Raw genomic sequence first — 26,440 nt, forward strand, 5'->3', positions numbered from 1 at the left:
AGAGACAGAGAGAAAGAAAGGTCTTCCTTTTGCCGTTGGTTCACCCTCCAATGGCCGCCGCGGTTGGCGCGCTGCGGCCAGCGCACCGCGCTGATCCGATGGCAGGAGCCAGGCGCTTATCCTGGTCTCCCATGGGGTGCAGGGCCCAACCACTTGGACCATCCTCCACTGCACTCCCTGGCCACAGCAGAGAGCTGGCCTGGAAGAGGAGCATCCGGGACAGGACCGGTGCCCCGACCGGGACCAGAACCCGGTGTGCCGGCACCGCAAGGCAGAGGATCAGCCTAGTGAGCCGCGGCGCCGGCCCTAAAAATTCTTTAATACAGAATTATACTGTGACAGACTGCTGGCTCCCCCAAAGACGTGCTTTTCATTTTGCCATGCTCCACAGTAAGAGTTTTATTTGAGCTGAAGACTACTCAGACACACACCTGATTTTTTCATGTAGCCTTACAGCTAGGCACAGCAAACTCATTCCTAGACAAGAGAATGTAACTTAAACTGATGTGTTCAACTGCTGCCTCACTTATGAAAACACTGCTTACATGAGCATCCTTTCACTGGCAATGCAAATTAAGTGGAGCAACAAGTGGTGTGTGTATGTGTGTGTGCATCTTTGATCTCATGATTTAGTTGGCACACCATCATCATGGACCAGCAAACTGTTACTTTAGAGCTAAATAAATTTCAACCTTATTCATGCCACTGTATTAGAAATCTTTGTTACAGTAGGTTACCCTGTAGTAAATGTCTGTACATGGGAAAGAAGAGCTTAATGCTTTTATGTAACTTCCTATCTTTAGCCTAATCAATACTAACAGCTTAGGGGGCTGGCAGGTTTAGCTGCCACCTGCAGAGCCAGCATCCCATATGGGTGCCGGTTTGAGTCCTGGCTGCTCCACTTCCAATCCAGCTCTCTGCTAATACAAATGGGAAAGTAGAGAGGATACCCCAAGTGCTTGGGACCTCGCACCCACATGAGAGATCTGGAAGAAGCTCCTGGCTCCTGGCTCACACCTGGCCCAGCTCCAGCCATTGCAGTTATTTGGGGAGTGAACCAGTGGATGGAAGATCTCTAACTCTGCCTTTAAAATATATATATATATATATATATATATATATCACAGCTTAGTACATCCTACCAGGCATTTTTCTATGTATCTCTTTATAATTATATCACATTAGCAACCACATGAAAAATTCTGAGCACCTTTATTATTCAAATATACTACGTGTCTAAATTGTTTAAAAGTATATTCTCAATCTATCCAAACTATGTCAATGTCGCGAGCTTATGGGGAGTGAACCAGCAGATGGGAGATCTATGTCTCTTTGCCTTTAAACAAATAGATAAAATTCCCAAACTCAAGTATTAATGCTATTCCCTTAGCTACACAAGTACTTCATGGAAAAAGTTACCATATATAGATGATGACCTAACAAATATCTTTTAAAGCACATGTCCATAAAAAATGCACAGCTATTGCAACCCTGCTCTACACACACATCCAATTGCTGAGCTCATATCCAAAACTAATGTTTCTGAGGGATTTCATACATCAGTATGCTTATAAGGAAAAAATGAATTGTTAAGAAACTGGCATTTACCTATATTATAGGTGGTACTTGTAAAGATGAAAATGAGGAGCAATGGAATACAATATGATAGCAGACTAAAAACTAGGTAGGTACGAACTTAAAAGACTCCCCGAAGTGAGGTCAGGCTGTAAAGGGGAATTAATCCCCTGATCCTGTTTTGTAAACACACCGAATTAAAACACTTTTGAAGAAAAGGAATTTGGTATGTGAGAGGGGTACCTCTGCACAGGAAATGACCATTGTGTTCCAGGAAGAGGGAAGCAATGGTGACCTACACAGGTGTTTCTGAACAGAGAAAGACCCAAAGATGGGTGGTAGTTAAGGCTTAGATAATACTGGGAGGAACTTAGAATATTTAAGAATTCTCACTAGTGTAAAAAGCAAATAGTTCCCACCAGGTGTTTCTGTGAAGAGGACACCAGGCAAAAAGTTTGAGTAAAGGAGAGAGCGGGGTGAGAAGCAGCTGAAACGTCCAACAGGGGAACAGGGGCACGCGGGTCTGCCGGCCATGCCAAGATCCTGCTTTCCCTCAGGAGTAAGCACAGCGGCAGCAGCATAGGGCTAATGACAGTCAAGCATTCCAGGAATCATTCCAGCTGATACATGGGCAAAGGCTGGAGAGGGGTAAGAGTAAAGATGGGAAAATCCCCGAGCTGACGCTGCAGGAAAGAGACTTCCTGGAAAATGGGCAAGGCATGCTCCAAGCGAGGGAAGTGAAGGCAGACACAGAGAAGAGCAGCTGAACTCAAAAGATGTTCCGAAGGAAGACAGGAATTGGTGGTTTTGTTGCTGTCAAGAATGGGCAGAGATAGGAGTTAAGCCTAACGGTCATATTTTAGGCTCTGCCACCATGTGGGGACAAGGAACAGGCCAACTGGAAAAAATGTGATTCATCTGAGATATCTTTGAGATGACCAACTGATGATATCTGAATGATTAAAATTTAGAGGAGCAGGATCATTAGAATGCATACATCAGAAGACAGGCATCTGTTAATCATGGGGGTGGACAACCACATGAAGCAATCCAAACAGTATGAGAAACAGAGAAGGGCAAGACAAAACCAGCAATGTGCTAATGATTCCTATATTATAATAACTCAAGTTTTAGGAAAAATAAGATCCTAAGGGAGGGACTAGAAAGGAAAGAAGAAAAGCAAGGAGTAGCAGCAATTTAATTGCCAAAGAATTTGTTCTTATGTACAAATTAGCAACTCAGGATGTTTCAACTTAAAAACGTTTTTGCAAAATGGTAGACAGGTTTGCAAGGCGGTCACCTCTCAGGATTTTTGCCCTTTCCTTCTGCAGTTAAATAAAAAGAATACTGTACACTTATATACTTAATATTTCATGTTTAACTTTACCACTTTTCCTGTTATGGTCTAGTGTGAGCGTAAATTTTCTAGCTCTGTGTTTGATCTTGTGTGTGGCCAGTACCAACATAGTTGGAACCAGACCCTGATTTCAGCAAAATACAACACAGCTCTCAGAAACAGTTAATGATAAGTTGAGCAAAAATATTATTTTCTGACACCCAGTGATCAATTTGTGACTGACAACATAAAAAAAATTTAAAAGACATACAGTTTTACAAGAAAATGATACATTGTTTTTTTTTTCCCATTCAAAGTTTAAAAAGAAGCATTGATTTTAGAAAATGTAACTCAGAGGAATTATAAGCAAACATTATTTGATATCTTCAATATAAAAGGAGCCATTCAAGCACACATATGAAGCATGGAGTTTAAAAAATCCACTTAAATGGTAAATATATCATGAAAATAAATATTTTATCTCACTAAGTGATACTTTAAAAAATTAGAAACATAGAAGTATTTTTCCCTTTAATGTTCTCTAAATAAAAATATATATTACTACACAAAATCAAATCATTACTTTTCTTTCCTAAAGATTATATGATGAAATAATGGAAAATGAGAAAGCAATATCTAGGTGCGTCAACTGACTGTTCCAAAAAACCACTGTACATTAATTCTAGAGCTAACACAGCACAATATTCAGAAATTTATTTGGTACCTAAAATCCCATAATATCAGAGAGATGGGAAAAGTCATTGAACTATTAAAAATTATTCTACATATTTTGAAAGTTACCATTTTGTATTTAACTTGCTTTCTTTCCACATCCCAGGAAAGACAATGCTGTTTGAACAGATCTTGTCTAAACAGTAGGTGGACAGAAGAGGTATTCTTTGAGACTTAGTTTACAACTTCAACAGTATTATTAATCACATACTCATAAAAATTATGACTGGGAGTCTGAGAGCGGGAATTGAGGATGACCTCTGTCGGAGTTCAGCAGGTCCCATCTGTACGGGGAAATCACAGCCGGGCCACCGAGGAGGCCCCCAGCAGCAGCCTGCCCCTGACTGCCTGCTGGTTCCCAAACACGGGCCAGACATGAGCTGCACACGCTGCCAGGATCAAACAGAGGCAAAAAGGCTCTGCTTATTTCATGGAGACTTAGAAATCAATTTTAACCAAACTACATGTCTGCTCTAAAGTTCCTCTTTGTCAACAAAAGCTCACCACCAGCTCAGTATAAAAACATTCATATTTGAACAATTAAGCAGTTACCAATAAAACAGTAAATTGCCCTTCCTTTTCTAGCCTTCCTAAGACAATTTTTAAAAACTCATCTACCCTTCAGAATCATCCAGACGAATGATATATAAGTGAAGACCGGGACAGCATCTGTTTTTGTTCCTGACACTGTCAGCTCTGATGCACCGGCAGCAGGAGGGGCCGCGGGAAGGAGGGAACAATGACTTCTTGTCCCCATTTTCTGAACCTTATTTTGGAATAACTTCGGAATACAAGAAAATTTCCAAAATATAGTATGGAAAATTACTTCCAGAGTCTCTGCATATGAACATCTTATCCCATTTATTTGCTTTATCACTAATCTTGTCTATTTATGCAACCATGCATATAATTTTCCCTCTGTAAATATTCAAGGATAAGTTGCAGAGAAGTTGCCATTTTACCTCTAAATACTTCAGCACACATTTCCAGAAAGGAAGGTAAGTCTCTTCTGTAATCCCAGTACCACAGTCAGAATCAGAGAGTGCAAGGACACCAACATCAGTGCTCAACCTACAGACCTCACTCAGATTTCACCAACTGTCCCACTCACGACTTTCCCTACGTGTCCTGTGGTCTAGGATCCAGTCCAGGATCCCACGTGGCATTTAGTTCTCATGGGTCTTCAGTTGCCTCTGATCCAGGGAAGCTGCTCAACTTTTGTGTTTCTTGACTTGACGCTTCTGAGGAGTAGACACCGTTTATTTTGTAGAATGTCTTTCCATTTGGTTTCCCTGAAGTTTCTTCTTGATTATTTTTCAGATTATATGTTTGCGAAGAATGACACAGAAATTCTCAGAGCATCATAGCAAGAGACATATAATGCTGACTTATTCCACTACCAGTGAGGTTAGTCTTGATCATGTGGTTAAATGCTAGTTTACTACATTGTCAGGGCACTATTTCCACACTGTGATTAGTAAGTATTTCATGGGCAGACATTATGAAGCCACACAAACACTTTCTTCTCAAATTTTCAAGCAACCACTGATGAGTCTTAATAATTTAGTGTTTGCCAAACTAAATTACTTTAAAATCTACATTAAGAAAGACTGTGCCTTCTCCCACATTTATCTGACCTACCTATTTATGTCAGCACTAACTCAAGGGCTCTTATTTCATTCCATAGGTTACAAACCATTGCAAGTACTATTTATTATGTGGCTAAGTTTCCCCAGATTTGGCCAGTGGGAGCCCCTCCTAGCTGGCTCCTTTGTCTTCTTGTCATTTTTTGAGCACCTGCTTGCTTTCTTTTGTGAGATGCCTCAGATTCATCTTGTATTCCCCCTGAATACAAGGGCCATTTTATCACAGAGCTCTGGTTCCATGTAGTCCTTCCAGAGGAAAGGACATTGACAATACCCTCCAAGGCAGAGTACAGCTACCTGACAACAAATAACTATCTTCCCAGAATGTCAATAGTGAACATGATGCACTATTTACACATTCTCAGTCTATGTTAAAACCCACACATTCATAACTGATACCTCCAATTTCTTCTTCTTCTTTTTTTTTTTTTTTAAAGTTCTATCTTATTTATTTGAAAGAATTACAGAGAGAGGTAGAGACAGAGAGAGAGGTCTTCCAACTACTGGTTCACTACCCAGAAGGCCGTAATGGCCAGAGCTGTGTTGACCTGAAGCCAGGAGCCAGGAGCTTCCTCCAAGTCTCCCAAACAGGTGCAGGGGCCCAAGGACTCGGGCCATCTTCTACTGCTTTCCCAGGTCATTGTAGAGAGCTGGATAGGAAGAGGAGCAGCCAGGACTAGAACCGGTGCCCATATGGGATTCTGGCACTTCAGGCCAGGGCTTTAATTTTTAAATTTTTAATTGATACCACCAATTTCAACCCAACACCACAGGATTCATTCTACCCCTCTCCATCCCCACTGTCTGCAACTGTCTTTTCTGACAGGTAAAAACTTGGCTGCTACCATATAAAACACATATACTTATTTCCACAATCCCAGAATATACATAGACTAGTTTGAGAATTGCTAACACATAAAGGATAAAAAACCCACTAACTAGAAATTAATACCCATTTATACTTTTTTTTTTTTTTTTTTTTTTTGGACAGGCAGAGTGGATAGAGAGAGAGAGAGAGAGAAAGGTCTTCCTTTTTGCCGTTGGTTCACCCTCCAATGGCCGCTGCGGCCGGCGCATCGTGCTGATCCGAAGCCAGGAGCCAGGTGCTTCTCCTGGTCTCCCATGTGGGTGCAGGGCCCAAGGACTTGGGCCATCCTCCACTGCCTTCCCAGGCCATAGCAGAGAGCTGGCCTGGAAGAGGGGCAACCGGGATAGAATCCGGCGCCCCAACCGGGACTAGAACCCGGTGTGCTGGCGCCGCAAGGCGGAGGATTAGCCTGTTAAGCCACGGCGCCAGCCATATACATTCTTTAGCTTGAGAATTTATATAGTTTATTTTTTGAAAGATTTATTTATTTATTAGAAAGTCAGAGTTACACAGAGAGAGGAGACACAAAGAGAGGTCTTCCATCTGATGGTTCACTCCCCAATTGGCTCCAACGGCCAGAGCTGCACAGATCCGAAGCCAGGAGTTTCTTTCGGGTCTCCCACGTGAGTGCAGGGGCCCAAGGACTTGGACCATCTTCTACTGCTTTTCCAGGCCATAGCAGAGAGCTGGATAGGAAGAGGAGCAACCGGGACTAGAACCGGCACCCATATGTGATGCTGGCACTTCAGGCCAGGGTGTTAACCCACTATTCCACAGCGCTGGCCCTGAGAATTTATATAGTTAAAACACTTTACTTGGGTCATTTTTTTTTTCTTCCTAATGATGTTTATCAGCTGAAATATATTTCTATTTGTATGCCATTGTGAGTCTGCCCCCCTAAATGGTGATGATTTTATTTACTTATTCAGAAATATTAACCTGGAGCCAGTGCTGTGGCATGGGCAGGTGAAGTGGCTGCCTACAGTACTGGCATCCCATATAGGCACCAGTTCAAGTCCTAGCTGCTCCACTTCTAATCCAGCTCTCTAATAATGTGTCTGGGAAAGCAGAAGATGGCCCAAAAGAAGCTTTTGGCTCTTGGCTCCTGAACTCAGCCTGCCCCAGCCCCAGCCGTTACTGTCATCTGGGGAGTAAATAAGTGGATGAAATCTCCCTCTCCCCTTCCCCATTTCTCTCTGCCTCTCGGTAACTCTGCCTTCCAAATAAATAAGTCTTTTTAAAAAAAGAAGTATTAACATGCCTCTCAAAGTCAGAATTATACAAAAATGTAAAATCAAAGAGTTCGCTCCCCTTCATCCCATTCATCTTGTTTTCCATCTGCCACCCATTTCCCCCACATCCCCTCTCTACCTTGTGTAGGGAAACCATCTTACTAGTTCTGCACTTGTACGTCTGTGTTTCCACAAATACACAGATACATCCAATATCTCCTTTTCTCCCTTAGTCACTCACTAGCATGTATTTTCCCCTTTCCTTTAATAAGAAAAATGCTACCTTTATTTCGATGTATAACTCACCTTGATATCAACATTTCTCAACTTCCCTTGCAGCTAGGTGTATCCATCTGACTAAATGCCGATAATAGGGGAATAGAAATAGAGCCTGATCTTTCTCAGTTATACCTGAAGTCCCCTGCCACTTCCTGCTTAAAACTCAAGATGGACACAAAAGAAGCCATTTGTGGCTGTGTATTCAACTGTGAATACACGAGTCACCCTACCAATTCACTTTGTTTTTTAAGATTGATTTATTTATTTGGAAGAGTCACAGAGAGAGGGTGAGGCAGAGGGAGAGACAGATATTCCATATGCTGGTTCACTCCCCAGTCAGGGGAGTCAGGGTTGAGCCAGGCCAAAGCTAGGAGCCATAATCATAATCTTCAAGGGTTTTCCAACATGAGTGGCAGGAGCCACTTGGAGCATCCTCTACTGCTTTCTGAGGCCATTAGCAGAGTGCTGGATTGGAAGTGGAGCAACAGGGACACAAAGCAGCGCCCGAGGCAGCTTTCCCTGCTACGTACAACACACCCCCTCCACCGGCAGTTCTTGACAACCTCCTTTATATAATATGACATGAAAGAAAAAGTAAACTATCTCTATGTTATCGCTTTGTTTAATTTTCCTGGTTCCAAGTGCTCAGCGTACAGCCTAATTATGAAGAGTCCTCCGGTGGGGAGATGATGGTTCTTTCCAGGAAATGAAAAAAGTGGTGACTTCAGACAAAAGGCATAAGAGAAAACGGCAAAAATTAGTCTGTAGAACCCATGATGGGCTGTGTAGGCCATGCAAAAGCAATGGGAAGACACAGAAGGGTTTTAAGTAGAGAAGTGATTGTGATATGGTAATATTAAAAGAAATAATTAGGCCGGCGCTGCGGTTCACTTGGCTAATCCTTCATCTGGGGCACCGGCACACCAGGTTCTAGTCCTGGTTAGAGCGCCGGGTTCTGTCCCAGGTGCCCCTCTTCCAGTCCAGCTCTCTGCTGTGGCCCGGGAAGGCAGTGGAGGATGGCCCAAGTGCTTGGGCCCTGCACCCACATGGGAGACCAGGAGGAGGCACCTGGCTCCTGGCTTTGGATTGGTGCAGCGCGCTGGCTGTAGCAGCCATTTGGGGGGCGAACCAACGGAAAAAGGAAGACCTTTCTGTCTCTCTCTTTCTCTCACTAACTCTGCCTGTCAAAAAAAAAAATGAAATAAAAAAAGAAATAATTATATATTTGGTCTCTGGTCCAGGTTCTGGTAATGAGCTAAGACCCTCAAAATTTCCTGAGTGGAAGGGGTGAGAGGAACATTGTTCAATATTCATAGTAAACTTCTTTCAACCATACCTGAGCTTATGCTAATGAGTGACTCTTAGAAGACAGGGGCTGATGGCCAGTTTTTTGGAACTTTCAGCTCTACCCTCAGACCTCTGAGGAAGGAAGATGGGCTGGCAATCGACTTGAATCACCAGTGGCCAATGATGTAATCAGACATGCCTACCTAGGGGCTGGCACTGTGGTGCAGCTGGATAAGCCACTTGTGCTGCCAGCGTCCCACATCAGGGTTTGAATCCTAGTTGCTGTGTTTCAGATGCAGCTCCCTGCAAATGCACTGGGAAACGTGGACCCCTGCGACCCACTTAGTAGATCCAGATGGAGTTTCAGACTCCTGACTTCAGCCTGACCATTGAGGCCGTTTGGGGAGTGAACCAGTGAATGGAAGATCCCCTTTTCTCTATCTTTGTTACTCTACCTTTCAAATAAATAAAAACAAATCTTGAAAAATACACCTATACATTCACTCAAGGGAGCCTGTACTAAAAACTGTGAATGATAGAATTTTAAGAGCTTACAGAATGATGAACACACAGAGGCATTAGGAGGGAAGGCAAGCTCAGAGCATGGGAACCCATGCCTCTACCTCATACTTTGCCAGGCTCAGCTCTTCTATTTGAAGTAGGGGGCCATATCCCAGAAATTATCCCTTAACCTAATGTCCCTTCAGGTAGATGGTTTCAGAAGTGAACCGAATTGAAAGGACAGAGAATTGGAGGATTGTCTGCAGAGAATTGGGTAATTTCTTGGTAGCAGGAAATCCTCTACACATTTGGGGTCAGAATGCTGACAGTGAAAAGGAAAAATATTTTTCCACTTAAAATAATTAGTTTGGTACTGCAAAGAGATGATTCTGCCCCTACTGAAGAACAGACTGGTAGAGGTAAAAAGCATTTGCAGAGAGCCCATTTAGGAAGCTATGCCCTAGACCACAGTGCACACAGCAGTGGCATGGGCTAAAGCAAAAAGCATCAAAAGTTATCTAGATGAAGTACACAGAGACAGCCCCTCAGAACACCCCAGAGATCACTCTTCTCTAGGGTACTTCTGACACTCCGCATGCAAAGCTTCCTTGTTCAGCCATTATCCTCCAAATCACAGCTGAACCAATCACACCTACTTTGCTTAAATACCTCTTCCCTCTTCTAGCTATTCTATACTTCCTTCTGAGACAGCTTCTCCATGATCAGTCAGGTCTTTTATATGCTTGCCATCTTCACAGAACATTCCATTCTCCTCAGCTGAAACCCTCAATGCCCTCGGTGACATCACCTCCAGCAGCCACGTATGCCTCCCTGTAATCCACTGCCGTGCCAAGGACATCCTTTCTTCTAACCTTGGAGAAACTTCTGCTGACCTGGAGGCTCACTTCAGCTATCAAACCTCCTCCAGTTCCCTTTCACCCACCACATCCTTGCCACAACCCAACAGTCACGAAAGATACAGTACCTGGCTTACCATCTTTCTTCTCGTCCTAACTCATGCCATTCCCTGTGTGGGTGATCCACGCAACACCTTCATCTCAGTTTTACAGACCTCACCTCAGATAATCCAGTCATCCACCCTTGCCACCTGGTTTCTCACACACTGCAGTCATCTAATCCTCAATAACTGTACCCAAATCTTCAATTCAAAGAATACCTATTCCAGCACAACTCCCTTCCTCTCAGTTCACTTCCCAGTTGCCTTCAACGAATCAAAACTGGCTCTTTCAATCTACACTGTGTGACATTCTACAAGTCAATTGCCTAGACTATTCTAAAAAGTTAATGAAGTAAAATACAAAGGAGGGCAAGATAAGAGAGACATAACAAAAAATATTGTGTAAATTCTGATTGGACCATGGGTGAGGTTAATAAAAAGGACTAACAAAGGTGATAGGATGTTTGGCATAGTATCAGCTTGGGATGCCCACATCTCATATCAGAGTGTGTGGGTCTAGTCTTGACTGCTCTGCTTCTGATGCAACTTCCTGCTAATACATCCTGAGAGGCAGCAGATGATGATTCAAGTACTTGAGTACCTGCATCAACATGGGAAACTTGGTTGGAGTTGCAGGCCCCTGGCTTTGGCCTAGCCCAGTCCTGTCTACTGGAGGCATCAGAAAGGGGAGCCAGCAGATGGAAGATCTGTGTGTGTGTGTGTCCTTCTAATAAAATGAGAATACATATATACACATATACATACACACACACACATATGTACATGTACATAGACCGTCCACAGAACACTTTAGGGATAACTAGGTAGAGTTGAATATGGATTATACACTAGTTGATATTATTAGGTAATGATTAATTTCCTTCAATGTCATAATGGAGTTATGGTTCTCTGGGAACATGATCTTAGCCTTATGGTGCATGGTGAAGTATATATGAGCGATGTGTCATGATAATTGCAGCTTCTTTTTAACTAGATCAGGAAAAAAACAGAAGAGATAATGAAGGGAGGAAAAAGAGAAAGAGAAGTGAGGAAGAAGATGGAAAAGGCAAAGGGAGAATACAGAAACAAGGCAAATGTCTAAAAGTTTAACAATCCAGCTGAAGAATACAGAGGTATGTACTCTACTACTCATTCAGCTTTACTATAGGTCTGAAAATACCTAAAGGGGTCAGCATGATGGCTTAATGGGTTAAGCTGCTGCCTGCAACACCATCATCCCATATAGGTGCCAGTTTGAGTCCCAGCTGCTTCACTTCCTATCTGGCTCCCTGCTAACACATCTGGGAAAGCAGCAGCAAATAGCCCACAAATTTGGGCCCCTGCCCCCACATGGAGACCTGGATGAAGTTCCTGTCTCCTGGCTTCAGCCTGGTCCAGCCTGGCTGCTGCAGCCATTTGGGAAGTGAACTAGTAGATGGAAGATCTCTCATTCTGTCTCCCTATCTGTAATTCTGCCTTCCAAACAAAATAAATCCTAAAAAAAAAATACCTAAAATAAACCAACTAAGCAAAAAAACAAGAATAAACCCTTCTGGATAAACCCTTAAAGCTTAAAAAAAAAAAAAAAAGAAATTCATTCTAAGGTATTACATTATTACATCCATATCTTTTATTGTGTTCACCTAAACATAAACAAACATATTTTAGGAGGAAGATGGCAGGTGTACAGCCTAGCAGATAATAAGCCTGTGTCCCACATTAGAATGCCTGGGTTTTGAGAACTGGTGCCACTTCTGCACTGCAAACTCCCACCAATGCAGGCTCTGCAAGGCAGAAGATAATGGGGGTCCTGCCACGTGAGAGACCTGGATTGTGTTCCCAAGTTCTGGATCTGGCCCTAGCCAGACCCAAATGCAGGCAGGCATTTGGACACTGAATCAGAGGATGGAATGCACCTGCTTGCATGTGTTCTCTCTCCATTGCTTCTCAAATAAAAAAATAAGGAAGAAAAATTAGGCTGCGATGATATGAGTGCACTACATTCTTTTCTGCAAATCGCTTTTCCACCTTAACAATGCACATGGACATGCCTTTATGTTACAGCTGCATAATATCTTACGGTAAAGATGCATTATAATTTATTCACTCATTCATCCATTTGATGCATACTGTGGTCGGTCAGCACTTTGGCTACTACAAACAATGCTTTTGTAAATGTCCTTAGGAACATCATCCTTAACTCTAAAGGAAAGATTCCTGAAAGTTGAAACGCTGGCTCAAAACGCATGCACTTTTATTTTAACATCCAATGCCATATTATTTTCTCAGAAGATTATGAATAATCTATCTCTTCCCTTCTCTCTGCAACTCTGCCTTTCAAATAAACAAATAAGTAAATATTTTTTAAAATGTACAAGTCACACTCCAAAGATGTCTGAGTGTCCCACACTGCCTTCATTTCTCCACATGTTAAGTTGTCAGTCCTTTTTAAAATGCTGCCATTGTACTGCAGGGGAACACAAACTAAAAATTCTCAGCAGAATCATCGACAAGTCCCAACACAGTACCCTGTTACTTCCAAAGGATCGCAAAGGAGAGGCGAGAAAAGAAAAATGTGCTACCCACTCCTTGAATTCCTACAAAGTTACATCTTACTTATCTGTTCTGTTCATGTTTCCCAGACCAAGTACAAGAGAAACTCCCTTAAAATAAGGGGTGGTATCATTCACTCATTCATTCAATTGTTCATCCAACAAATATTTATTAATCACCTATCATGTGATTAACTATTAATTAACTATAAGCAACAACAATGTGCAATCAAAGAAGATTAAACACCATCAGTGCCCTCATGCGTGTAATATTCTTATGGGATAATCCAACATTTAACAATTAATTACATAATTATTTTATTACAGTGATGGTAAATGCTCTGGAGAAGCATTATCACAGGGTGCAATGAAAGTATATAATTAGAGCACACAGTATTTGCAATGACTTAAAATATTGTTTTGATTTTCAATATTATTTATTGTGATTTAATACATTTGATATCAATGATTAATATAATTTATGACATATGACTTTTAAATATGTGGTTTTATAATTGTGATTAGACAGAGTAGAAGATGGAATCTAGTTACAGAATCTCATGAGCTAAGAAAGTAACAAGCCCTTTATATCTCAGTCCCTCATCCTCACCATTAATTTCTTAGGTAGACACAATCTATTCTTAGATTTATTTATTTATTTGAAAGGCAGAAACACAGAGAAAGAAGAAGGGGGAGAGGAAGAGAGATATATCTTCTGTCGAGAGATATATCTTCTATCTGCTGGTTCACTCTCTCCCCAAATGCCTGCAAGGCCAGAGCTGAGCCAGTCCAAAGCCAGGAGCCAGGAGCTTCTTCCAGATCTCCCACATCGGTGCACTCCCCAAGCACTTGGGCCATCCTCTACTGCTTTCTCAGGCACATTAGCAGGGAACTGGATAGGAAGTAGAGCGGCCGGGACTTGACCTGGTGCCCATATGAGACACCAGCACTACAGACACCACCATTTATTAGTTAACAAATGGCAAGGAAAAAAAGATGGGGCTAAACGGGAAGGGAGGGAAAAATTTCTCCTAATCTAACAGGAAAAAACCTGGAATACAAAAAAGAAGGAACATGTAGATTGCATGGCTTCATTGTCATTAGACGAAAATGAGCAGGAAAAGGTAGATGTGGGGTAAGCATTTGGCGTTGCAGGTAAGGCACAGGTGGGATGGGTTTGACTCATGGCCTCACTCTGGATCCCAGCTTCCCTGAAGTAAAACCTATGAGGCAGTAGGCAAAGGCCCAAGCCCTTGGGTCCCTGCTACCCACACCCACATGGGAGATCTGCATTGAGTTCCCTGCTCCTGGCATTTGGGGAATAAACCCAAATGTATGTTCCTTCCTCTGTATCTATCTTTGTCTCTTTCGATCTTCCTCTTAAATAAATAAAAAGAAAAAAAGCCAGGTATGCAAAAAGTGGGGGAGGTTCCTGAAGCTGCTCAGGGCCATTAACGTATAACTGTACAAATTGTTCACTTCACAAAGGCACTCAGTCAGGGGCAAAGTAAGGGCTTGACGTGTTCCACTGCTAACTTGGGCTTCCTAACTTGGAGTGTGATGTGCATTTATTCTGTTTCATGCAAAGCTCTAATCCACCTGCCAAGCGTCAGATGCTGTGGCAGTGTCCACAAGAGAGAAACCATTTTGAATTTGTAAAAAGGTTCCATTTGGTCTACAGAGAGGTGTTCCAACACACTCCATCACCCTTTTATCTCTTCAGCCTCCAAATCTAGCCTTCCACTCATATTGAGTGAGCCATGAGGAAGGAGCAACAATAGATTCTCTCTTCTGTTTTGACCCATGCTATCTATTCATAATTCAAAGTGAGCTTATATCTTAAACTTTAAATGTGATATTAAATCCATTATTCTGAAGTTAATGATTAATTCATGTTGATCTAAAGTACTTTTTTCATTACTAATGAAAAGGTGCTGATAAAATTAAGAATGTAGTTTACTCCTTCAAGGGAGTTAGAGTTAACTTTGTTTTAATTAGCTAAATGTAATGGCTGCCCCTAATTTACTTATTACTACACACCCTAATAGGGAATAATATCACATGTTATTGAACATTAGAACTATCATACGTATATGAAGAAGCAAAATTGCACTTCCCAGAAAACAGTTTGCTCTAATCAGAGAAGCAAAAAGCTAAGCTAAGAGCTAATCACACTACCATGAAATTATTCAAATGTAGGTCTGTATGCTTTATTATTGCCATACATTTTTCAAATTCCTGGTTTCAAAAACACAAAACAAATACATAGAAAATAATATAGCAAAATTGGTATTAAATTGCAGTGGCCAATGGCTCTTTCTGCTGAAGTTTTGCATTTTACATATAACTGCAACCAGTAATCACTACACTTCTACATTCTCACCTAGAAAAGGTCATAAATCCTAAGTTTGACCAAATAACTTAAGATATGGGGTAGGAGTTTGGTCCACTGGTTCAGAAGCCAGTTAAGATGCCCACGTCCCACATCACAGTATGTAGGTTTGCTCCAGCGGTGGCCCGATTCCAGCTTCCTGCTAATGCAGACCTTGGGAGACGGGGATGTGGAAGGGGGTTCAGTGGGTCCCTGACACCTACATGGGAGACCTAGATGGAGTTCCCGGCTGGCTCCTGGCTTTGACCTGGCCTGGTCTTAGCCATTTTAGATATTTGAAGAGTAAACTAACATATGGGAGCCGTATCTGTGTATATGTGTTTTTGTTCAACAAATAAAATTTAAAAATATGTATGTATATACACATGCATATATTTATAAATATATTATAGGACTACTAAAAAAATGAAATAACTATACTTAAATCTCACTTTAATTCAAGCTTTTCTTAGTTCTACTAAAATATACAATAAAGGGCCTGTGCTGTGGCGTAGTGAGCCAGCACTGCATGTGAGTGCCGGTTCGAGTCCTAGCTGCTCCACTTCCAATCCAGCTCTGTGCTAATGCACCTGGGAAAGCATGAGTAGATGGCCCAAGTGCTTGGGCCCTGCACCCACATAGGAGACCCAGAGGAAGCTCTTAGCTCTTGGCTTCAGATCTGCCCAGCTCCAGCTGTTGTGGCCATTTGGGGAGTGAACCAGCAGATAGATAGATAGATAGATAGATAGATAGATAGATAGATAGATCTCTGCCCCCCACCCCCATCCCTGCTCTGCAACTCTGCCTTTCAAATAAATAAATATTTAAGAAAAAAAACACAGTGAGCAAATGTTCCATGGAATCCTCTAGTAAACATTCAAAGTGTTTCCTAGAACTGGCTTCCTAGAACTAGGATCACATATAACAAGGCCACAAATGTTTCCTTTTACCTCGAATAACGTAATTATCCAGCGCATCTTCCATTCTCTTCAGTGCTTCAGTTCTATCAGAGCCATATGTGATTAACTAAAAGCAAACAAAAACCAATGTATGTCTGTTTATATGTTAAATGATTCATTCTAATAAAAATTAAAAACTTTCCTAACAAACTTACCATGACATCTTTTGAAATTCCATAAAGTGGTTTAGTTTTTAAGCTATTTCAATTAAGAATTTTTAAAGTAAATAAATATTAGAATCAAGCTATTTCAGACTCTTCTCCTATATTTGCATACCACAGTAAAGAGCTATTGACAGAAACAAAAATGTAACAAAAATAAGTATAGAAAAATTTAAAAGGAATTCTTTCAAAATGTGAACATTTGGAACAGGATGTGAACAACTGGGATTGTGGTGGGATTAGGTAAGGCTTTTTTTGTTTTTAATTTCACTATTTTCCTGTGGTTTCCAAATTTGATATCCTCAATAGCTAACAGTAAGTAAGTAAACTTTTTTGCCTTAAAAAAAAATTACATATTTGCAAGGCAAAGAGACCAATAGAAAGAGAAAGCTCTCATGGGCTCCTTCAGTCCCCTAATACCCACAATGACTGAGGGTGGGCAGTGTCTGGAGCGTGGAGGGAGGAGCTCTGTCCACATCAAGCCGGCAGGTGGCAGCAAGCTAATTACTGGAGCCATCACCTCTGCCTCTCAGGGTCAGCATCAGCAGGAAGTTGGAATCAGGCAATCACTGTGGGATGCAGACGTCTTAACCAGCAACCTTAACCACAGGCCAAACGTCCATCCCAAGGGAAATTTTTAAATAGCAAAGTAAAAATTAAAAAGAGATGATTTTAAGAACCACTCACAGTTTTACACATATACCACAGAAGCTAAGGATACTTGTGTGAGAAATACAAAAAGATATTACTGTCCTATATGATTTTGTGACTATTTAAATGGCTCTTATATAAATACACAATAAAAAAAATAACTAGCCACTAAAGATTTTCCTGCTGGTCACACTACTCAGTTTGTAGATATTGAAAATACTTTTGGACTCTCATTAGCTTTTCAACATCAAGCTAGTCTGGAAATTAATTTGTAAGCTGTTTTTCTGAATAGAAATATGTTTAGCAAAAAATGGAAACATGTCTATTTAAAAATCAATCTATAGTCTGGTGCCATGGCTCACTTGGCTAATCCTCTGCCTGCGGCGCCGGCATCCCGGGTTCTAGTCCCGGTTGGGGCACTGGGTACTAATCCTGGTTGCCCCTCTTCCAGTCCAGCTCTTTGCTGTGGCCTGGGAAGGCAGTGGAGGATGGCCCAAGTGCTTGAGTCCCTGCACCCACATGGGAGACTGGGAGGAAGTACCCGGCTCCTGGCTTCTGACTGGCGCAGCGCCAGTCGTAGCGGCCATTAAAGGAGTAAACTAACGGAAGGAAGACCTTTCTCTCTGTCTCTCTCTGTCTATAACTCTCTCTGTGTCTCTCTCTCTCTCACTGTCTAACTCTGCCTGGCAAAAAATAAAAATAAAAAAATCAATCTATAATGGTATGTACTTTAAATGGTGTTTCTCTAGAAAACAAAATGACGTCAAAATGAAATAAGGCTCATTTTAATATTAGTATCCAAACTTCAATGAAAAAAGGACAAAAAATACTTCGTTTACTGCAACTACAACAAAAAATTACCTTCAGAGGAAAAAAAATTCATCTTGAGAAACAGGGTTTAATAAGTCACTTCTCAACACAAATCTAACATTTCAAAGAACATTGCATTTTCTAATTAAAATCCAGAGTTTTAACTATGGAAGTATTTTTTAATTAATAAGGTATTAAGGTTTTAAAGACCTAAAAGCTCAAGCATAGATGAGCAAAATCGAAAAGTTAAAAGAAAAGTGGGCAATACCACGTTTTATACATGCTTACATAACTTTTAGTTATGTCAAAACTAGCTAAGTAATCAGCAAATTGTAAAAATGGAAAAGGTCCAAAGTACTCTAACAAATAATACCTGTCAATCCAACTTCTTGATATTGCCTGCCACTTATACTTTCATCTCAGGCAAGTTTCAGGAGTGGCCAAAAGAACAACTTAATTTCTCTCACTGCAGCGCACTGGGCTGGGTCACTGCTTAGACATGCGTGTGTTTGTGTGTGCACAGGTGTGTGTGTATACATGCAGGAATGGTGTGGGGATAGAAAGAGGTGGAAACACTGCAAACTAACATGATGTTGCAGTATTTCTCAGAGAAAAATATCAGTTCTGCTTTCAATTTTACATCAGTGCATTACTTCCTGTTTTAATTACAGCACATGATTCAAATAAAGGCTCAGTCTCATAGTTTTTAACTAAACACATGCTTTTTTCCTTTTTTTTTTTTTTTTTTCCAGAAGAAAACCAAAAGAAACCCTTAAGAAAGGGAACTAACTTTTGAAATCATTGGATCATAATAAATGCTAATATCACTCCCTGGTTGGATGCCGCTGTCAACCCGGACCTGGGAAAAAGAAAGAGAACACTGAGAGTAGCTTCATATTGTGCAACTTTTTAATCACAAATTTAATCCCGCGGAGGAAACAGGAAGGAGAATTTCAATCTTAAATAACATTCCCACATCTGGAAAATAGGAAAACAGCCTAAACACACACAGAGACCAAACGATCCTGATCCATTACCATGTAGGTCAACATACTTCTTGCTCTCCAGTTAAGAAATGGCAAAAAACAAGAAACAAAACCACCGCTAGGCTGCACCCACGGCTACGCGAGGGTGCTGCTTCCACAAGCACCATAGCATGGAGGACGCCCCCTCGGAGGCGTGCCCCACCAGACCCTCCTGGAGAGGGCCAGGAAGCCCCCAGCCAAGCACCCCTCAGCTCCATAGGAAGGCAGGTCTGGCCCCTTTCATGTCGGCAACACTTTCCTTCTCTTGCCTCTCCCTCTCCACTGTAAAACACTATTTTTCTGTTACTGTCAGTCCCCCGAGGCTTTCATGTTTACACAGCTTTTCCCAGAGCTTTGCTTTGTAAGGACATAGCCCCAATTAGAGTTCTGATTTTGCGATTTTCATGGAGGGAAAAAAAAATAGCACCAGTTCAAAATATTCTTTTGAAGAGCCTGGTCGCTGTGAAGCAGCCAACAAGGCCGTGAGCACATCACTTAGTCTTGTTTTCGTCTCCCAGTTTGACACCCGCAGTAAGGCACAGAGGTTAGCCATGTAAAACTTTTGAAATGAGCAGTTGCTAAGGACAGAATATCTATTAAATTATTATGACAAAGTTTTGGAATCTGAAGTATTTAAAAGCCTATCAAAATACTTAAGCCTGCGAAGCCTATCCTGAGGTTCTTGAGGACAGAGGACTGGAATAGAGGCTGCTGCGACAGCAGGCCTTGGCCGCCCAACCTGGCAGAGGGGTGGTGGGAGCACAGGGAGCCCCAGTGGCTCTTCACCTGTAGGGAGACGCCTTCCCCGGCAGCGGCAGCGGCAGCTCGCCTGTCTGCAGCCAGGCAGGAAAAGGTCAGCACCGCGGCTGGTAGGCCTTTAATATTTTAATTTAGGCAATTATCAGGGGACCACATGTAGACCCTCTTGTCTAGAATATCCACATGAGGGTATGATGATGGCTTTATTAAACAGTGACATCAAAAGATAAGCCATAGTTTCATTCTCTTTAAGAAAAAAATCACACCACTATTACTCTCTTTGTAAGGTTTTAAAAGGTGACATTATAACATACCCAGAGGGCTTGTATTTCTGTATTTCCAAATACAAATATGGATATCTGCATTCGTATTTATTTCCCTACGTGAACATTCAGCACACCTAACAAAATATATTAGCTTCTTATTTTCTCAACACACCTCAGTACACAAAGTTAGGTCCTATGCAATTCAGAATGTTGACTAAAAACTAGGAAAGACTTAATGGGGTATCTTTGAAAGCATTAAAATTACAACCAACTTCTCCCCATATTTAAATAGGCCCCAAATGGCAACTGAAGATACCTGAGAACTTTCATTTTCTTAATTTTAGCACCAAAAAACTTAAAGAGCTAATTTTATCATCACTGCATCTTTAAAACCATAGCTTGCTTATGAAAGCTGTGTTTAAAACTAAGACAAGTTTAAAAATTCCACCTTCAACCCACTATAAAATAACAGACAATAAAGAGTATTACTTGCCCTTATTTAGTTCAGAACTTAAAATTTTAAGTTACTTTCAATAATACCATTCCAAAAGTTAAGCTACCCAGGACTCCTAGATGTAACTGGCTTTGGTGTTTACTAAAATTATATTCAGATTATATATATTCAGATTAATATATATATTCAGATAATATATATATCCAGATTAACATGAAATTATATTTGTCATTTTAATTTTAAAATACTTGAGGTAAAATCAACATTTTTTCTATATATAATCACTACGTATCTTTGTATAAGCAATCAATATTTGCAATTTAAAAATCATAGTAAAGCAGGGAATTTTTCATTTATAATTTAATGTTTATACAGCTTTTTCCAAATAATAATCAGCTATATTTTATCTCTAACAATCAATTGAAAGTGATATGAAATCTCCATTCCTCCATGGAAATAAAGGATATATGAATTTCTATTAAAAGCTTCAAGATAGAGTCAAACAGAAATGGAACCAAATTTCTGAGGAGAAAACTATTCAAAATAACAAATTTACACAATACAGTGGTCAAAGATTAAAAAGCAAATATGAATCCTTGTCACATTAAATAAATTTAAAGCTTAAAGATGGTTGTGCCAAGTACAAATCATAAGTTAATCTTAAAGTATATATTCTTGTGACCAAAAAAGGTGAGAGCCAAAAATGGTTTCCCAAGTTGAACTGACGGATCCAGTTTAATACGGCAACGAGAGAAACCAAACAAAAACAACCACAACAAGAATACTCAAGCACTTCTGTCTGAGACTCTCAAACTATTGCTCAGAAACCTTGAGCATAATTAAAATTTCTTTCTTCAGTACCACAGTGGACCCAGGAAACTATCAGACATCTCCCACCCTTCATTCTCAATTCACCTCTCCCCCTAAGCACAACTCCCAGCCCGCCATGTTTACCTGACAAGTGACAGCCCAATCTGATTAAATGCTTCCAAGGGAGGGGACTCGTGGGCCTCCATGACAGGCCAAAAGTGATCACCATGGAGATACATAATTACAGCTGTCAACGCATCTACTGTCCTGCTGACATCAATTTGATTGCTCCCAGCAATAATGATAGACAAAGCTTAGCGTGCACTCTCCTGCACCCAATCACTTTATCTATTCCTTGGTCCATTTAGCTGACATGCAACATTCACACAAGCAAATAACAGCAGTAAGCAGAACATTTAAGGCATTTTAATTGTTTTTCCTTTCTATGGATGGCTCACAACTGCAAATGTTATTACATAAAACTCCTGCTGCAGCATTAATTGAAGAAAGATTTGGTGGGACAAAGACTGTAGGGGGTATAGTTTGTCCATTATCACTTGTACTTTCAACAGGTCTCACGTTTGAAAATTGCAAATTGCAAAAACTTGCGAGGGCAAAATGTTTGACATCCTGTTAGCTATTACAACATGGTGAAAACTTCTAACAACTAGAGTAATCATTATGAATTCTTATTTAATACTTTTTTTGTTTGATTAAAAAAGTGTTTAGATATGTCCCTATGATACTTGGTTTCTCATCTGCTATTTAACATCACATAATGCCTGTTAAATCTTTACAATTTTTTTTCTGCCTCCAGGCTTTGAACACAGCATGGAGCCTCCAAGCCTAGAAAGGGTCAAGTCCCTTTAGAAAGCACATGGGCAAAAACAATTTAAAAAGTGAAATAAATCATATATCCAATAACATCTTCAAATTTAGAATTCTTCCTGTAATCTTTCACCATCTTCTTGCCAGTAATCAAACTGAATAATCATATTCACAGATGGTATAGCCTTGTCATCCACTAGCTAACATAATGTCACATATATAAGCACTTATTACCTTGATTAAGAGAAAGGGTATGTCCTTGTTCTTTTTATGTAACAAAAACTATTTAAAGAACAGTTACTAAACACAAACTATGTAATAAAATGCACAGTGATCACTTTCTTTAACTTATGCAAATAGTATGTACTTCTTAAAGTCCATGATGGTTAACAGAGAGTGGCACACTTTGTTTTCCTTAATCCATTTCAATTAACAAGCTGATTTTGTGTTTGAAATTCTTGACACCTGATTATATGGGAAGATGAATTAGATTTATTGAAAAAGATTAAACATTAGCACAAAAAGTTCATCTTTCCTTCTTGAGTTTTCATGTTCTTCTTAATTACAATTTTCTGGTAGCACTGTAAACTGTCATCAAATGTTTCAGGATTTGCTCTGTCGATTCTGACGTTCCTGAACACCATAAAATAGATTTAAAAATTTCTTAACACAAAAAATTGTGATTCCCCTTGAATTTCATTTGTCCTTCAATTTACACCCTTTGGTGTTGACAGGCTTATAACATAAAAGTAGAACATAAATCAAGACTTTAACCCCTCAGTTGGTATTAGAGCTTAATGACTTACACCAGGTAGATGTATTGGTTCTTGGTACTGAGACAATCTCCCAATAGACGGTAAACCAAAAGACTTGTAGGGGTCCTGAAAGTTCAAAGGCAAGGAAGCACAGTCTTTGAAATATAAATCAGCACAAGTAAGGTTAAATATTTATATAATGAGAAGCAATTACAGGTCTATTTTCAACATACGGTATTTACCAAATCACTATTTCAGATTAATACTGTCTTATAGTCTCGACAACTTAGAAGTATATTTAAAAATCAAACGGAACTGTAAGCAGAATTTAGTTTGACCTTGATTATACTTTATTGAAACTGGTAAAATTCCAACTTTTTATAAAACTTCTTAGAATGCCTTAGGCAAAAATAAAATAACCTAAGCTCTACATCAAAACATACTCAAGTTCAGAACAACAAATGTGGCGTGCTAAAGATATTTGTTTTTCTTACTTCTCAAAACAGCTCACATATGGTAAAACTTGAGAACTTGGGTTCTTCAAATAAAGACCTAAGAAGAAACTTTGCACATGCTACTAGATAAGTATTCCATTTATAAATATATCATCAGAATCAGAATAAATATAAATCCAGTGTCCTAAGAATACCACTTAAAATATGATAAAAAGTAAAAGCAGTAATAACCATGCTAAGACATACTTTTAAGCTCCTTACAAAATTTTCTGAACCTTTCCATTTTCTTAAACACAAGTATTGCTGATTCATTTTTCAAAATTTAGACATTTCAATGTCTAAAACATAGGACAAATGTTTCCTTGAATTCTTGTTTCAATCATTTGAAAAGAACGTTTTAGTTGTTGATAGCTTTACTACCTAATTTAGTTATTAAATAATATAAAATTAAAACCCATAACTAAAATTGTGAATTAAGCATATATGTTTTACTAAAAGATTTGTTTAATGATAAAGGATAGAATTATTAGAAAAGAACTTTTGGAAAAAAACTTTAAGTACATATCAAATCAACAACATGAACTCAAAACTGCCTTTTAAAAAATCCACAGAAATAAATGCTATGTTTTGCTAATGTGGTTTGAAAGCAAACACAACAAAAACCTAGGGTTCATTCAAGCTTAAGAATATTTACCTTATATATGCTGCATCTTAATGGATTGGAAATATTTTCCCATCCAGAAATATATGAGAAAAAAATTAAACTTAATTCCTTAAAACTATTTGAATTCTGTCACAATTATCTATTCTTCATCTGGCTTTATGAATAGATTACATAATCAAACACTTGACACAAGTTTTAAAACCTTAACTTTAAAAGGTCTTGTGATCCTGGACACAACCACCACCCTTCCTCCCAACATCACTCATTTTACCTCAGCATAAACCCGGCATTCAACTGCCCAGCCGTTGATGGGAATATCAGCTTGTTTGTGCCTCAGAGGGTAACCCTTAGCAACACGGATCATTTCCTGGACCAGGTCCAGGCCAGTAATGCATTCTGTGACAGGATGCTCAACCTGCAAGGCCAAGATCTGCTCGTCAATAGGTATAGAAAAACGTAAATACACAGAAATAAAAAAGAAAAATGGTAAGAGTTTCTGGGTAAGATAAGGTTAATTACATTTAATCATACGTCACTAAAAAACTCTCCAGCTAGGAGAATAAAAAGAGAAATTAACTATAGTACCCAAATTAAACACAGAATAAAAATCTGAAAAGTATTTGTAAACTATTACTTTTCCCAGTTTGGATTTACTTGTGGTGCAACAATGTTTAACAATTCTAACTTGAAACTAATTCTTCACTGAAACACATATTTATTTTGCTGCAAATTCTCAATGTGACGGATAATCAACCTATTCTGCTACACTTAGCACGGCATCTCCAGGGGCAGCTTATGGTTTTCCAAAGTGCTAGTCTACCCGAACCTCCCGCACTCGCCTGCCTTCACTAAGCTGTCCTGACAAGCAGCCAGATCAGCGTAATCCTGCATCAGAGCAGTGCAGCAGAAAAGAGCAGATGGACCCTTCAGGTTGCTTTCCCTCCAGGCTGACGTGGTAGAGCTTAGCGCGCACAATAGCAAAACGGAACTAGTGAAACCACTCTGCTCTCTCCGTAAACTGCTGAGAACGTACTGTGGCTAATGCTGTCATGGGAGTCCCTGTTCTTCCACACTAACACATGGGATACATATGTACAAAAACAGGCACTGACAGATAGGAAAAGGGATACATGTCATTATAAACTTGATCACTCACAAACTCATCAACTTCAGTTAAAATAAAGCCTCTCATGACACTAGAGAAGAAAGGATAATCTGTCACACAAAACCTTAAGTTCTAAAAATCTAAATACAATTTTGGCCACATCTGCTGCTTTGATACTAATTTTTTATTGTAAAAATTATGTATGTTCCAAATGCTCTTCACAATAGTTTCTTTATCATGACATGTCATATTTCATAAACTCTGACACAGGAAAAGGTCAGTGAACAAACAAATTATCCCCCCATCTTCAACTACACTAATTGAAGGACAGGACTTAGTCATTATAATAATCTTGAAGCTTATCATAAGCAGACAATGCCATGGTCTTAAAAAAAAGCTTTGTAAAAATAAACAGATGGCATCCATAATTAGCTCTGTGTGTGTTATGAATTTGTTTACAGTTTCAACAACATTTTAAGACATTTTGACATAATCTTAATGACAAATCATCACTAAAATAAGCATCTACCCTTTGAAAAATAAGTGTGACACTAAATAAAGATCTTATTAGTTCAAATATATATTTTTGAAAGCAAATTATGAGAAACAAAGCTATAGATACATCTCTAAGAAGGGAGCAAGCATGAAGTGCCTCTGCCATTGCTGGGGGCCAATGTCCTATGAGGGGCTCTGTACTCTCCCTCCTCAGGAGTGAGCCTACTATGAGCCAATGTCCTATGAGGGGCTCTGTACTCTCCCTCCTCAGGAGTGAGCCTACTATGAGCCAATGTCCTATGAGGGGCTCTGTACTCTCCCTCCTCAGGAGTGAGCCTACTATGAGCCAATGTCCTATGAGAGAGGGCTCCACTCTCTCTCACTATGAGCCAAGTCTCCATATCAGTGCTGTTCACACAGCCTTTTTGGGTGAGAGAAAAATGTTAAATGAATGAATCGATTTCCTCATTCTATGACAAGTGCTCTTAAATGTATGTACTGTGTATCAGGCAAATAAGTAAGCACTGAAAGGATGAATGAGCAGCAAATCCAAACTCACACCTATGTAAATGTTTGGGAGAGGCTGGAGTTACGCAACCCCAGAGATGACATTACCTTTGTGTCCTTCTAAAGGGAGAATGTATATGAAAGCATATACTATACAGAAACAGGTGTACAATTATGTGCCGTTCATAAAACACACAATTACTGTCTTTTGTAAAACATACTGCTACGAAGGCATACAGAATTGAAATTTATTATGAGGCTCTCTTTTGTGCTGTTTTACCTTGGAAGATGTCTCTATAACCGCATAGCAAAAGTAAGTATATAAGATTCACATTGAATAGGTTCCAAAAATAGACCTACTGTGATTCAAACTTAGTTATACAATTTAGTTATATAAAC

General features: G+C 39.8%; 1 protein-coding gene across 1 annotated transcript in view; it reads right to left on the minus strand.

The window, feature by feature from the left end:
• PCCA (propionyl-CoA carboxylase subunit alpha) overlaps nt 1-26,440 on the minus strand; it is a 433,859-nt gene that overhangs the window by 210,579 nt on the left and 196,840 nt on the right. The window contains exons 13-16 of the mRNA XM_062193969.1: nt 24,206-24,349; nt 22,867-22,941; nt 18,709-18,777; nt 16,288-16,363 (exon numbers count right to left, since the gene is read on the minus strand). Of these exons, the coding sequence (XP_062049953.1) occupies nt 16,288-16,363; nt 18,709-18,777; nt 22,867-22,941; nt 24,206-24,349 (364 nt within the window). The remainder of the gene's footprint in view (nt 1-16,287; nt 16,364-18,708; nt 18,778-22,866; nt 22,942-24,205; nt 24,350-26,440) is intronic.

Source organism: Lepus europaeus, chromosome 6, assembly GCF_033115175.1.
Source record: "Lepus europaeus isolate LE1 chromosome 6, mLepTim1.pri, whole genome shotgun sequence".
NCBI classification, from domain to species: Eukaryota; Metazoa; Chordata; class Mammalia; order Lagomorpha; family Leporidae; genus Lepus; species Lepus europaeus.